This window comes from Notothenia rossii, assembly GCF_949606895.1.
Source record: "Notothenia rossii genome assembly, chromosome: 8".
Classification (NCBI taxonomy): Eukaryota; Metazoa; Chordata; class Actinopteri; order Perciformes; family Nototheniidae; genus Notothenia; species Notothenia rossii.
In genome coordinates this window covers 50,835,837-50,851,276 of record NC_136906.1, presented here as the reverse complement: position 1 = coordinate 50,851,276, position 15,440 = coordinate 50,835,837, and the positions used below count along the sequence as shown (strand labels likewise).

Genomic DNA, 15,440 nt, shown 5'->3' with positions numbered 1-15,440 from the left:
CATATGGTTTCCCCAAGCTATAGAAGAGGTGATATTACTTCAGCATTGTTAACATGGGGACGGCGACGTTCTCTTTATACGTTTATACGCAGAGCTACATCTGAACTGGGTTGGTAAAAGGATGGAGGCCTCCTGTCCTCACCTCTGCTCTGTTGTCCAGCAGCAGTCTGAAGCCCTCGGCCTTCAGACGGGCGTCCCCCGTGTGCAGGACGTCACTCTGAGCCAGGAGGAGAGCCAGCTCCCCACTGGGGACTTCAGTCAGCAGCGTCAGCCCCCCCTCCTCGTCCTCCTCCTCCTCGTCCTCCTCCTCCAGTCCTCGCTCCTCCGCCTCCTCTTCCTGGGAGTGTTCCTGGCGGAGGGTGAGGACGGTGGCGCAGCTCCGGTCCTCGTCTTCCTCAGACTCCTGCTCTGGCTCCCGCCCCCCCTCCCTGTCTGTGTCTCTGTCTGTGTAGTCCGACTCAGCGTAGGCCGTCGAGTACCTGCGACCAACATCCTTTTATTTAGGGATTGATTTATTTGGTGATTTCAATTATTAAGAAATGTATTCCAATAACCACACATTTGGAATTTCACATGATATTGATCTATTCAATTATTATATTTGTTCTTTTGATAACTGGACTGGAACTTTCTTCCTACTGTACATTTATATTTAATATGCTATTCCTTGCTCACTAAATTTAATAATATCCTACTTTTAAATGGTGTTAGCTGTAAATTGGCCCTTCATAGTGTTTATTTGACAGATAGTCTTCATATTCATCTTTCACTGTCAAGTTGTATATCTTACTTTTTAGTTCTGTTTTCTTCTCTATTTTGAGATGTTTCTATTTGTTTATTTTCTAGTTTTAATTGTCACATTATTTGCAATGCCTTGTTTTACCATGCTGCGGTGAGAAAGACCTGCCCTACATCCCATCTTATCTTATGGTTTATTCTGCATTCAGTACATTTCAAAAGGTCAGTTCACCCCAATAAGGAAAAACAAACTCTTCCCTCGAGTGGATCTTGCTGCAGATTAGGGCTGAACGATATATGGTGTCATGGCGATAACCGCGATATGCGCATGCGCGTTATACACATCGCAGGGATGTGCGATTTTATAAAAAAAAAATATTAATATTTATTTTTAGGACTTGCGATATTAAGTAGGTAAATTAACTCAAACACGTCATGTTACAATTATTTTGCTGTTTGCTACAAAAGGAAAACTTGCGCGGCTCTCATGTCAGGGGTACTTGGGTGAGTGACATGCTGGCTCTGCATGCACAGCAAACAACCAATCACAATCATTTTTGGTCAGATCATAGCAGGCCCCGCCCCGCTAGTTTGCCGACCATCAAAACACAGGTAAAAAATGAGCGTGGCACAGGAGGACAATACAGGCGAGAATGAAAATTTACTTCCAAAAAGAAAAGCAACATCTGCCATCTGGAACTATTTTGGATACAAAAATGTTCTTCTCTTCTTCATTCACAGATGAACCCCCTTATTTGAGGGTAAGCAACATGCATTATCATGACATGCAAGATCATGACTTAACCCTTTGGAGTCCTGGGCTAATATGGCCGTTTTCGCATACTTTAGTTTTGTCTTACTAAACCCCATTAAGAAATGTTTGGCACGTCAATGTTTGGTATCTTTTTTTTAAGGACAACCTCACCTATATAACCTGATAGTTATTTATTTCATTTTGAGATACTATATGAACATTTTGGACCCACAATCACAAAAAAAACGTAAAACAGATTTTGAAAATGATATTATTTTTCATATAGGTAAGACAAACATACACAACGAAACCATTTGAAAGCTGGAAATATATACATGGGATTTCACTATGATAATGTGAAAGTTTGATTGAGGTAGCATGAACCTATATACACATTTTATGAACAAATAACAGGTGTATCCATAGGCTTTTTTCCCTCATTTCTCAAGTTCTGTCAACAGTAGGCACAACAAAACATTTAAAAGCTTAAATAATGTACATGGGATTTCATTCTGATAAGGCAAAAGTGTTATTATAAATATAATACAAATATATATATAGGCCTATATACACATTATGTACACAAATCAGTTTTTTCTGTCTTTATCTGTGCCACACTTCAAAGCAGTTTCTGTCAACTACGACACAGACGGCAACATCACAGGCTCCTCCTCCTCCATGTCAAAAAACAAACTTATAGCTTGACTCAAGTTCAGAGTTCTCTTCATCATAATTGAATCTTCAAAACTCTAAATCTATCTAACTATATCTAAATTCTCAATGTTTGTCTGTCACTTTACTTCAATCGCAGTCTCCCGCCGCCTGTCTTCGTATATCTTCGTCTCTCTCCATTTCCCGCCGTCTCTCTTTGGTTCCCGCGGTCCCTCTTCGTCTCTTTTCGTCTCGCTTTGTATCACTCCGTTTACCTGATTACCTCACCCCCTCCCTGGTAAATACATCCTGTTGAGCAGAATCTACAGTTTCCAGTATTTTCCGTTTCGTAAAATGATCAAATACGGCGAAGATATTAAAATATGTGCTTCCATTATTCATACTTTTGAAATATATTTGTATTAACTTTATATCATCGTATCTCCGTGTTTATTGGGTCTTTTTGCATGAAACAAAGACTGGCATATAGTTTCAAGCCAGTACTTTCGACAGAAATACACATACACATCCCGTTGAGCAGGATCTACTGTTTCCAGTATTTTCCGTTTCGTAAAATGATGAAATACGGCGAAGATATTCAAATATGTGCTTCCATTTTTCGTATTTTTTACAATGTATTAACTTTATATCATCGTATCTCCGTATTTACAGGGTCTTTTTGTATGAAAAAAAGACTGGGATATAGTTTCAAGCCAGTACTTTCGACAGAAACACACGGCAATGTTGTCCGGAATGTTGTTTTTATGCGGCACTGGCTTGAACAGGTCATGTGATCTGATCACGCCGGTGTGACGGTCGACTCCAAAGGGTTAAGGTATGATGAGTCAACCAGTTAAGATCCAGACGTCCCTAAAATCCTTCATCCGGTTAAATATAGTTAAAAAAAACGCAATATATAACGCAGGAGAGAAAAATATATATCGCAATGTCAGTTTTTTTCAATATCGTGCAGCCCTACTGCAGATACATTTCTTTGACTTGCTCAGGTTTTGATATATCTGCACCAGTAAGATGGAAGTGAATGAAATGGGCTTAAAGGGTCTTATTCCTCATTAGAGAGCAGTCTCTATGAAACTGTTCACAGTCTCACAGTCAGTCATTGTGTTGGTGAGTAACAGGATGTATCTGATGGAGCTTGTTAAGAGGCCTTTACTAACCCCAACAGTTGATCCTTCGTAATGTAACATGACTACTCGACCCACAGATTATTACTCCAGGCTTCTACGGATGTCAACAATTAAAATGATATTTGATTTGCACCACAAACCAAGGCCACTAACAAGATCACAACTTTTAAGATGCAATAATTAATATGTTCCAACATATGACAATGGATCAAATTACTACAAAACAACCCAGAGGAGTATTGCTAAAACAATCAATAAAACCAGCTTTAAGAGATCTTACTGCTGATCCACCATATCAATTAGGATATGATGTGATTGTGCACCAGGTATAAGCAGTGGTGCCCCAAGACACTCTGGGGGCCACAGGCAGAACAGACATGCCACCAAACACATCAAGCACAACCGGCAGACGTACCCTCCTTCGCTGGTCTCATATGCACTGGCCATACCCTGGCTGGCAGTGAAGTAGATGGAGCTGGAGCCGGTGGACTCAGTGCGCTCCCTGTGGACCACGTGGCGCCGCCGACGCACCCGCTGACTTTCCTCCACTCCCTTCCTGAATGTGGGGAAGAAGGAACAGACCTTCACGTTAGCCACACAACACCAAGGTGGAGGACCAGTCCCACTTTAAAGATTCGCTCTCTTCAATGTCATTTTTTTTTTACATGTTTTTTACTAGATGTGGGAAATAAGGTGTTCACCTTTTGTTTTACGACATAAAATACATCATTAAATACCCCACTCATGAATGTCTGAAGCGTGTAGGTGTCTCAACAAAGGCAGCCTCTAACAAGGGACTGAGCCGCCTTAAGCTTAGCGATAATGACGTGAAATCATGCGACTTGTGGTTGCTTCATACAATGAGGAGCAATGAGGAGTTCACTTCATTTGTATCCCCCTTCTGAGCAGTTTCAGGTCAATCCTTAGTAACTGATCCTTACATGTGTCATGACTTTGACGTGGTTGCTTAATATTGTGCCATAAAGTTACTGTTTTTTGGGACAAGAGCAAATACATTATTTAATCGGAATAGGGGTTTTTCTTTGTAGGTCTTTTATTTGTGTCATTAGTAAGCAACTCTATTATTACTTAAAACTTTTATTCAAGATCTATTTTCAATTTTAAATCATCAAATATTGATAATGTCCGATATAATTCCTTACTTTCCGTAATGCCCATTGATTGAAATACACATTTTAAAAAAATGCAACATTCCCCAGATATATAGCCTGGAAATGATAAAACTTATTTGAAATCAAAGGATCAATACAATACAGCTTTATTTATAGAGCACTTTAAACCTCCAGACCAGGGGTCGGCAACCCGCGGCCCTCGGGCCGCATGCGGCCCTTTAAGCCCTCTGCCCTGGCTCCCTTGAGCTTAGACAAAAATAAGAAGGAAATAAAATAAAAGTATTTGTAGGACTATTTATATTTTGTTGCATGGTTGAAAATGTTTCGTATCTTGTATTTTGAGGTGATACTGTGACACATAAATAAAAAACAAAACGGTTTTAATTAGATCAACTAAAATATGCGTCACATCCTGCTACGGTCCCGCGCGAGCGCCTTTTCTTGGAGGCGAATAACCTGACCCCCGGCTCGATGAGCGAACTATGGATAAATCAAAGAAAAGTATCGGAGGAACACAGGATTTAATTCTGTGTGGACAGAGTTATATGCTTTCACAGCAAACGATGCTGGTTTACCGGTATGTTTGATATGTAGAGAGAAGTTGTCAACGGTGCTGCAGCCTTTACGTAGCGAGGAACAACAAGGGAGAGGAAGACAGCTGACGATCTTCAGTCATAATTACATGGGGTATGTTATTTATTTCAGAAAATACATTTTTGTTATATACCATGGAATGCTCTTAATGTCCCGATAGCAATGAATATATTAAATGCTTTGACAATAAATACATACACAAATTAATCTCTGGAAGCCGTAGCGCTGTAAAAAGCACGACCAATCATTTTAGACGACCCGGCTAAAATAACTGGATGGCCTACCTGCCTGTCAGCCTTCCATCTGTGCACAAACTTATCTCGTGGCCTCATTGGTCATGCGCGTTTGTGTGTGTTGGAGGAGGGGCTCTGTAAGGAAGTCTGAAGGAATAGGCATATTTTTTCCGGTTGTGTATTTTCAAATTCTAGCGCACTCGAGCTGGTTTCTCCATTCTTACCTACTCTACCTTTAAGTCTTTTTAGGGTGCAGCTATATGTTTTATTTATTTCAAAGTGGGCCCATTTTAATTTTATATTTTTTTCCTTCAAATGTGCAGAGGACTCCCCAAGTGCTGTGTTTAATTTATTTTAAAGTAGGCCTGTGTATTATTTTTAATTCTCCTTATAGGAGTTCTTTGTTTCTTATTAGAGGTTAACAGTTTTATATAATGTAATAAATAGCCTAATAAATGCAAAAAAACTGTAGTTTTTTTCTGATATAACAATAAGTACAACTTTATAAGCTATCAAACTATGAAATATGTTTTGCGGCTCCAGACAAAAAAATGTTTGGGAAAAAGGAGCAAAATGGCTCTTTTGGTCAAAAAGGTTGCAGACCCCTGCTCCAGACCAAAGTTCTGTACAGTCAAATAAACAAACAAAACATACAAAAAGTAACACAGATCAGCTCACACACCATAAAACAAGTATAAGTAAAAACAATAGACAATATAAAAGCAACGCTCTAAAAGATGTTAATACGCTAAGGAGAAGAGGTGGGTTTTAAGAAGCGATTTAAAAGCAAGCAGTGTGGGAGCCTGTCTGATGGGCAGGGGCAGATCGTTCCACAGTGTGGAGGCCTGTCTGATGGGCAGGGGCAGATCGTTCCACAGTGTGAGAGCCTGTCTGATGTGCAGGGGCAGATCGTTCCACAGTGTGGAGGCCTGTCTGATGTGCAGGGGCAGATCGTTCCACAGTGTGGGAGCCAGTCTGATATGCAGGGGCAGATCGTTCCACAGTGTGGAGGCCTGTCTGATGGGCAGGGGCAGATCGTTCCACAGTGTGGAGGCCTGTCTGATGGGCAGGGGCAGATCGTTCCACAGTGTGGAGGCCTGTCTGATGTGCAGGGTCAGATCGTTCCACAGTGTGGAAGCCTGTCTGATGTGCAGGGGCAGCAACGGCCCCCTCTGAGCTTTGACTTGGTTCTTCTGGGCACGTTCAGGAGCAGTTAATCACCTGAGAGGGCGGTTGGGTGTTTAAGGGTTAGGTAGCAGTAGGCCTGTCGCGATAATCGATAAATTGACTTATCGTACGATAAATAAAAATGGACTCGATAACTTTTCTGAGCTCGATACATTTCCGTTTACATAAGGATGTGACCAGCATTTTAGCTGGGAGCGCTGTGGCTGCCAGGCGTGCTGTGAGGGGCGGGGCTGACACACAGGCAGGTCAGGACCCTCCGCGTGTGTCGCATTTGTTTAAAAAAGGTAGCGACAAAAGCAGGCAATACAGTCTATCTATGGCAAAACCATGCATTTTAAACTACACCTAAAACACAACCACCCCATTCCGTTTTCCCAGCTGGAAGCAAACACGGCAGCTGGAGATGGAGAGCCCCCACCTTCCCGACAGTTTACAATCAAAGATGCATTTGCACGACAATGCAAACATGTTGGTGTTCCTTGTTCGAAATCTTTGAAATTCAGATTTGGATATGGCCTTTTGAGGCATCTGGGTCTTTGTATGGACAGTGGACTGTACACTTGACTGTTGTTTTAAGGAGTTTTTTTTTGCTTGTGAGACAATGTGTGCTCATATTTATTTATTTATATATTGTGGTGACCACTGTATTACATAATTCACTCATGGAACTGCAGGTTGGGGGTATTGTTCCGCACGGACACTAATGCCTACTGTACCTCGGGGTATATACTGTGTCCTCTTTCCTTTCTCTTTCTCTTCCCGGGCTCCGACCCGACAAGATGTGCATTTCTGCTGCTCAATAAAGCCATATATATATATATATATATATATATATATATATATATATATATATATATATATATATATACTGTATATATATGTTTTCCAGCCTGAGTCTATTTAATTGATTGTTTTGGTCGTGTGTGATTTAATTAATTTATTATAATTTAATGAATTTGTTTTATTTATTATATATATCATTTATATATTTTAATATTATTTCATTTGCAATGTTGAATGTTCAATAACAATTTATGGTTGAAAGGATGTACTTGAATTATTATTATATATTATCTAGGGCTGTCAAACGATACAATTTTTAATCAGATTAATCACAGCTTAAAAATGTATTAATCATGATTAATCACCATTCGAGCTATGTCCAAAATATGCCATTTCTTTATGTACGTATATTGTTGAGGGAATGGAAAGATAAATGAAAGAAGGTGGGTATATCCATTTAACATACAGTATGTATGTTTATTATAACATTGTTCTGTGTGTCAAAATGAAAGACAGCCCACACACTAGGGCTGCACGATTTTGGGAAAAAATCTAATTGCGATTTTTCTGACAAATATTGCGATTCGAATTGAGATATTTGTTTTTAAGCGACCCAACGGAAGTTTATTGTAAAATGCGGCCATAACTCCGGCTAGGAAGGTCGTATCAACGTACTCCCGTCTCTAGCACCCGCGCAGCCCGAGCTACGAGTGAATGAACTAAACTTACATGAAACTTCCGTTGGGTTGCTTTAAAGTCAAGTTTCAGTTTAAGATTCACCCTGTAATAGAAACATGTCATGGAGCATTACTAACCTGACTCAGATGGTTTGTTTCACCAAACCATCTAGGAAAGCTCCATTGGAAGCCATTTGGAAAGGGCTGGCACTTTCAAAAGCACTTGGCAGGTGACTGGATCAATCTGTCTATCACCTTCTATCATGGGCCACTTCTGATTGATTAACAATGGCTGGTACATGTGGAGCACAGCACTTCTGATTGGTGTGGATGACTGACAAGCAAGAAGAAAAAAAAATATATATGTAAAAAAAAATCGCAGGCTTTCGCGATTTGATAATCGCATCATTTAAAATCGCGATTTCGATTTAAAATCGGTTAATCGTTCAGCCCTACCACACACCTATCAATCATCAAACCGTGGGGTCTTATTTCATTACGTGTTGATTTCTATCAACGTAAAGTTATATCGATGTATATAGAGATGCACTACCGCAAAAGTATTCTCCGTCAGGAATTCCTGCAACAACACCAAGCCGTTATCTTGATTCTGATTGGCCAGAAGACATTATCAAAGATGTTCTATTGAGAAGACGATCACTACGTGAAAAAAGTTTTCAAAACCGTTTCTAGTCTTCGGTATTTCCAGACAAGTGGCTACTGAAATCAATCTTACCAACTGCTGTCTGTGCAATTTACTTGGCGCGAGTTGGCGGACTTTATTTAGCTTACTTTAACATCATTTTTCATGGTGGGGCTAAGCCGTTTCTTGGTATGGCTGTAGCCTACCCCAGCGCTGCCACTGGTGGGATGTATGGGGTGGGCCATTCTGCACATGCGTTAAATGTGTTAAATATTTTTAACGCAATTAATTTTAAAAATGTATTACCGCCGTTAACGCGATAATTTTGACAGCATTAATATTATCATTATGTCAGTGGTCTGAAATGTTCTTACAACGGTGCCGACAATATTATCGTTAATCTCAATAATATTCAGGAAAATGTATCGTCCAACAAAATTAATTATCGTGACAGGCCTAGGTAGCAGCTCAAAAAGAGCATGCCATTTAGGGATTTAAAAGTAAATAAAAGGATTTTGAAATTAATCTTAAATGTGTTCCTGGTAGGGTCTCCCCTGGCAAATTGGTCTCAGGCAAGGGGCCAGACTAAGATTGGTTCACAAGACCTCATGAAAGATGACACACGAAGTGAGGATACCCGGCCCGGAGGAAGCCCGGGGTCCCCTTCTGGAGCCAGGCCCAGAAGGAGGACTCGTCGGCGAGCATCTGGTGGCCGGGCTTGCACAGCCCGAAAAGGCAACGTGGGCAACACCTCCGCTTCTCCGTCCCGCGGGCCCACCACCTACGGGAAACAGCGATGGGGTCGGATGGCAGTGAAGGCAGAGGGTCTCGACGGACCAGACCCGGGCGACAGAAGCTGGCTTTGGGGACGTGGAACGTCACCTCTCTGGGGGGGAAGGAGTCGGAGCTTGTGCGGGAGGTGGAGCGTTACCAGTTGGATCTGGTTGGGCTCACCTCTACGAACAGCGTCGGATCTGGAACCTTACTTCTGGATAGGCATTGGACACTATTCTTCTCCGGAGTTGCTCAAGATGTGAGGCGCCGGGCGGGTGTGGGGATACTCACAAGTCCCCGGTTGGGTGCTTCGTGGTTAGAGTTTACCCCAGTGGACGAGAGGGTCGCCTCCCTACGCCTGCGGGTTATGGGGGGGAAAACTCTGACTGTTTTGTGTGCTTATGCACCCAACAGCAGTTCAGAGTATACGGCCTTCTTGGAGACCCTGGAAAGAGTCCTGTATGGGGCTCCTGAAGGGGACTCTTTAATCTTGCTGGGAGACTTCAACGCACATGTGGGCAATGATGGAGACACTTGGAGGGGAGTGATTGGGAGGAACGGCCCCCCGATCTGAACCGGAGTGGTGGTTTGTTACTGGACTTCTGTGCTAGTCATGGATTGGCCATAACAAACACCATGTTCGAACATAAGGATGCTCATAAGTGTACGTGGTACCAGAGCACCCTAGGCAGAAGGTCCATGATTGATTTCGTTATCGTATCATCGGACCTGAGGCCGTATGTTTTGGACACTCGGGTAAAGAGAGGGGCGGAGTTGTCAACTGATCACCATCTGGTGGTGAGTTGGGTCGAGAGGCGGGGGAAGCCTCTGGATAGACCTGGTAAGCCCAAACGTGTAGTTCGGGTGAACTGGGAACGTCTGGAGGAGGCCCAAGTTCAGGAGGCCTTCAACTCACACCTCCGGCGGAGCTTTTCGGGCATTCCTGTGGAGGTTGGGGACATTGAACCAGAGTGGTCGGTGTTCAAAGCCTCTATTGCTGAAGCCGCTGCGGGGAGCTGTGGTCTCAAGGTCCTAGCTGCTTCAAGGGGCGGTAACCCTCGAACCTCCAGGTGGACACCGGTGGTCAGGGAAGCCGTCCGACTGAAGAAGGAGGCCTTCAGGGATTTGTTATCCCGGGGGACTCCCGAGGCAGTTGCAAGGTACCGACAGGCACGAAGGGCAGCAGCCTCAGCCATGGCCGAGGCAAAGCAGCGGGTGTGGGAGAAGTTCGGAGAAGACATGGAAAAGGACTTTCGGGCGGCACCAAAGTTGTTCTGGAAAACTGTCCGACACCTCAGGAGGGGGAAGCAGGGAACCATCCAAGCTGTGTACAGTAAGGATGGGACGTTGTTGACCTCAACTGATGGAGTGTTAGGGCGTTGGAAGGAGCACTTTGAGGAACTAGCCTAGCAGACATCTCTCAGTGGATGTCTGCTCATCACCTCAAGCTCAACCTTGACAAGACTGAACTGCTTTTCCTTCCGGGAAAAGATTGTCCCACTCTTGACCTAACAATCAACATCGGAACCTCTGTTGTTTCCCCGACTCAGACTGCAAGGAATCTGGGTGGGACCCTAAATAACAAATTGTCCTTCACTGCAAACATTGCTGCTACAACCCGCTGCTGCAGATACACACTTTACACGCAGGTTCTGGTCCAGGCTCTCGTCATCTCACGCCTAGACTACTGCAACTCCCTCCTGGCTGGTCTACCTGCATGTGCCATCCGACCTCTGCAGCTAATCCAGAATGCAGCGGCTCGTCTGGTCTTCAACCTTCCAACATTTTCCCACACCACGCTGCTCCTCCGCTCCCTTCACTGGCTTCCGGTAACTGCTAGAATCCAATTCAAGTGTTCAAGACGCTGGTACTTGCGTACCATGCTGCGAATGGATCCGGCCCTTCCTACATCCAGGACATGGTTAAACCGTACACCCCAGCACGTGCACTCCGCTCTGCATCGGCCAAACAGCTCGCTGCACCCGCACTGCGAGTGGGACCCAAGTTCCCATCAGCAAAAACTCATGAGTTTGCTATCCTGGCTCCAAAATGGTGGAATGAGCTCTCCATTGAAATCAGGACAGCAGAAAGCTTACACATCTTCCGGCGCAGACTGAAAACTCATCTCTTTCGACTCCACTTCAAGCGATAGAATTACTAACAAAGCACTTATATACTAATACAGGACTGGCTTATCTAAAGGCAGTTGAGTAGCACTTGAAATGTTTGGCTCTATGAAACCTGATGTACTTATATGATTCTATTTTCTTCAAGGTTTTATCTTCCTGGTCGAATGCACTTATTGTAAGTCGCTTTGGATAAAAGTGTCAGTTAAATGCAATGTAATGTAATGTAATGAGTATGACGGGGGATCCACACAAATCTCCCGGGGGGAGTTCACTGAGGTCGTCAAACAACTTCACAGTGGCAAAGCCCCGGGGGTGGATGAGATCCGCCCAGAAATGCTGAAGGCTCTGGGTGTTGAGGGACTGTCATGGTTGACACGTCTCATCAACGTTGCGTGGAAGTCGGAAACAGTACCGAAGGAGTGGCAGACCGGGGTGGTGGTTCCCCTTTTTAAAAAGGGGGATCAGAGGGTGTGTGCCAATTACAGAGGCATCACACTACTCAGCCTCCCCGGGAAAGTTTACTCTAAGGTACTCGAAAGGAGGATCAGGCCGATTGTCGAACTTCAGATTGAGGAGGAACAATGCAGATTCCGTCCTGGTCGTGGAACGACGGATCAACTTTTTACTCTCGCAAGGATCCTGGAGGGGGCCTGGGAGTACGCTTATCCAGTCTACATCTGTTTTGTGGACTTGGAGAAGGCGTATGACCGGGTTCCCAGGGAGTCACTGTGGGAGGTGCTGCGGGATTATGGGGTGAGGGGGTCTTTACTCAGGGCCATCCAATATCTGTACTCCCAAAGCGAGAGCTGTGTCCGGGTCCTCGGCAGTAAGTCGGACCCATTTCAGGTGAGGGTTGGCCTTCACCAAGGCTGCGCTTTGTCACCAATCCTGTTTGTAATATACATGGATCGGATTTCGAGGCGTAGTCGTGGGGGAGGGGGTCTGCAGTTTGGTGGACTAAGGATTGCACCACTGCTTTTTGCAGATGATGTGGTTCTGATGGCTTCATCGGTCTGCGACCTTCAGCACTCACTGGATCGGTTTGCAACCGAGTGTGAAGCGGCTGGGAAGAGGATCAGCACCTCCAAATCTGAGGCCATGGTTGTCAGCAGGAAACCGATGGACTGTCCACTCCAAGTAGGGAATGAGTCCTTACCCCAAGTGAAGGAGTTCAAGTATCTCGGGGTCTTGTTATCGAGTGAGGGAACAATGGAGCGTGAGATGGGTGGGAGAATCGGAGCAGCGGGAGCGGTACTGCAGTCGCTTTACCGCACCGTTGTGACGAAAAGGGAGCTGAGCCAGAAGGCAAAGCTCTTTGTCTACCTGGCCATTTTTGTTCCTACCCTCACCTATGGTCATGAAGGATGGGTCATAACCGAAAGAACGAGATCGCGGGTACAAGCGGCCGAGATGGGTTTTCTCCGCAGGGTGGCTAGTGTCTCACTTAGGGATAAGGTGAGAAGTTCGGTCATCCGGGAGGGACTCGGAGTTGAACCGCTCCTCCTTCGCGTCGAAAGGAGCCAGTTGAGGTGGTTCGGGCACCTAGTTAGGATTCCACCTGGGCGCCTCCCTCGGGAGGTGTTCCAGGCACGTCCAGCTGGGAAGAGACCAAGGGGTAGACCTAGGACCAGGTGGAGGGATTATATCTCTTCGCTGGCCTGGGAGCGCCTTGGGATCCCCCAGTCAGAGCTGGTTGATGTGGCCAGGGAAAAGAAAGTTGGGGGCTCTCTGCTGGAACTGCTACCTCCGCGACCCGACCACGGATAAGCGAGAGAAAATGGATGGATGGATGGATCTTAAATGCATTGGCAGCCAGTGGAGCGAAACCAAAATGGGGGAAACTGGGTCATATTTCCGTGTGCCAGTTAAAAGCCTTGCTGCGGCATTTTGCACCCACTGCAGACGAGCGAGGGAGGACCCACTGACCCCCATGTAGAGAGAGTTACAGTAATCCAGCCAAGTGGTGACAAAGGCGTGGATTACTTAGAAAAGGTTTTATTTTGGCTAGCTGCCTCAGGTGATAAAAGCTTGTTTTTACCACAGATTTAATCTTAAGTTTTAGTTCAGGGTCTATTTTAATGCCAAGGTTCGTAATGGTGTGCTTGGTGTACTTAGCCAGGGAACCCAGGTCTACAGAAGTGGTGCCAGTGGTGCCACCAAAAACCAAATCCTTCCTTTTTAGTGGGACATAAATCTGGCTATCATCAGCATAGCAGTGGAATGCGCTGCCGTGCTTACTAAGTATGGACCCAAGAAGGAGCAAATAGAGGGAGAATAGCAGGGGGCCTAATGCTGATCCCTGTGGGACCCCATACAGGAGTGGAGCAGAGGATGACTCGGAGTCACCAAGGCTGACAGAGAAAGTTCTGTCCTCCAGATATGACCTGAACCATTCCAGGGCTTTCCCCTTAATGCCCACCCACTGCTCCAAGCGAGAGATCAGGATGTCATGGTCGACTGTACTCCAGGGTACTAAGTTCAAGTAAGATATTGTTGATGAGAAGAGTGTTTGATAGAAGCCCTGCCCTGGTATGATAAATAATAAATACATTAATTAGGCGCTTTCTGCACCAGGAAAATGTATTATATTATTATTATTATTAGAGATGTCCCGATCCGATCACGTGATCGGAGCCGATCACGTGATTTTCAAAAGATCGGAATCGGGAGATCTTTTTTTTTTTTTATTTTGTATTCAATGCTACAAAACAAAAATGACCATGTTCAAGTCTTAAAGTCATCCTGAGGCCTTAGTTTTGGTTTCAAATGACAGAACATAATGTATGTGTTGCTTCTTTGGGGCTTGTTTTCATAGACCTGGTTGCTTATTTCTCTCAAATCTGGCAACAGAGTGGGCAGGGCGCAGTGTCTAATTGTAGCAGTAAGCTAACGAGTACTGAAAGCTTTATTTTGTTTTGATCCAATGCTGCACAACTGAACTGATCCAATGCTGCTGTCAAAGAAAGAAGCTATATCCATGTTGGATAGAATATCCAATTTAAATAAGAAAAAATAACCTTAAGGGACGACTTGAATGCTTTTTGTTCTCTTACTGTAATGCATTGCATAAAGATCGGATCGGGAAAAATCGGTATCGGCAAATTGTCAAAATCAAACGATCGGAATCGGATCGGGAGCAAAAAAAGGTGATCGGGACATCCCTAATTATTATTATAAAGGCTAATTTGGTCAGAGTCAGACGCTTCACATCACCACGGCAACTCACTTGACATCCTGGATGATCTGCATGGCGATGTCCTGCAGCCCCCCCCTCAGCTCGGCCACCTCTGAGCGCAGTGAGGATACACAGCTCAGCACCTCGTCCAGCTGGTTCCTCACCTCCAGCTGCTGCTCTGGTGACAGGCCCTGTACCACGGCCTGCACCGCTGCCAGAGCCTGCTGCTGGGCCTCCGCCTCTAAAGGGGGGGGGGGGGCAGGACATGGAGGATGAGGGTAAGGCTGCATAACTGACTAATTGCAATTTCATTATGATTCGCAGTAATAGAACAATTATAAATTACATTATTCACATAATTATTCAAATATAGGCCTATATTAAAATTATCATTGGTTTATTTTTATTTTAACAATAATGTTTGTATTATGGCTGGGAAATAGTTTGAAGGATGTCATATCTCTGCAGCTCCACCTAATACTTAATTCAGAATGATAGTTTCATATATGTTGTCTTTACCAAATGTTGCCCTTACTGGGAAATGGATACTGCACTACATCATATTGAGATTTTGATAAAATACCAATTTATTGTGGATACAGAAGGCAAGAAAAAGGTAGCTTTGAAGGAGGGCTGCAGCAAAAGTACCTACTATGTTTATCTAATGATCTTTACTCTAAAAGAGAGGTGAAAGGTCATATGCACAGCAGGCACAGACTGGAGCTAGAGTATGCTCAACTCATGCTTATCTCTTCCATCTAAACATGTTAAGTTTCATATTAAATGTTTAGGGGATTACAGTGCTTTTAATAAGATATCA

General features: G+C 44.2%; 1 protein-coding gene across 1 annotated transcript in view; it reads right to left on the bottom strand.

Moving 5' to 3' along the window:
* rmdn3 (regulator of microtubule dynamics 3) overlaps window positions 1-15,440 on the bottom strand; it is a 31,752-nt gene that overhangs the window by 15,345 nt on the left and 967 nt on the right. Inside the window, exons 2-4 of the mRNA XM_079643067.1 lie at window positions 14,672-14,861; window positions 3,707-3,847; window positions 143-479 (exon numbers count right to left, since the gene is read on the bottom strand). Coding sequence (XP_079499193.1) covers window positions 143-479; window positions 3,707-3,847; window positions 14,672-14,861 — 668 coding nt within the window. The remainder of the gene's footprint in view (window positions 1-142; window positions 480-3,706; window positions 3,848-14,671; window positions 14,862-15,440) is intronic.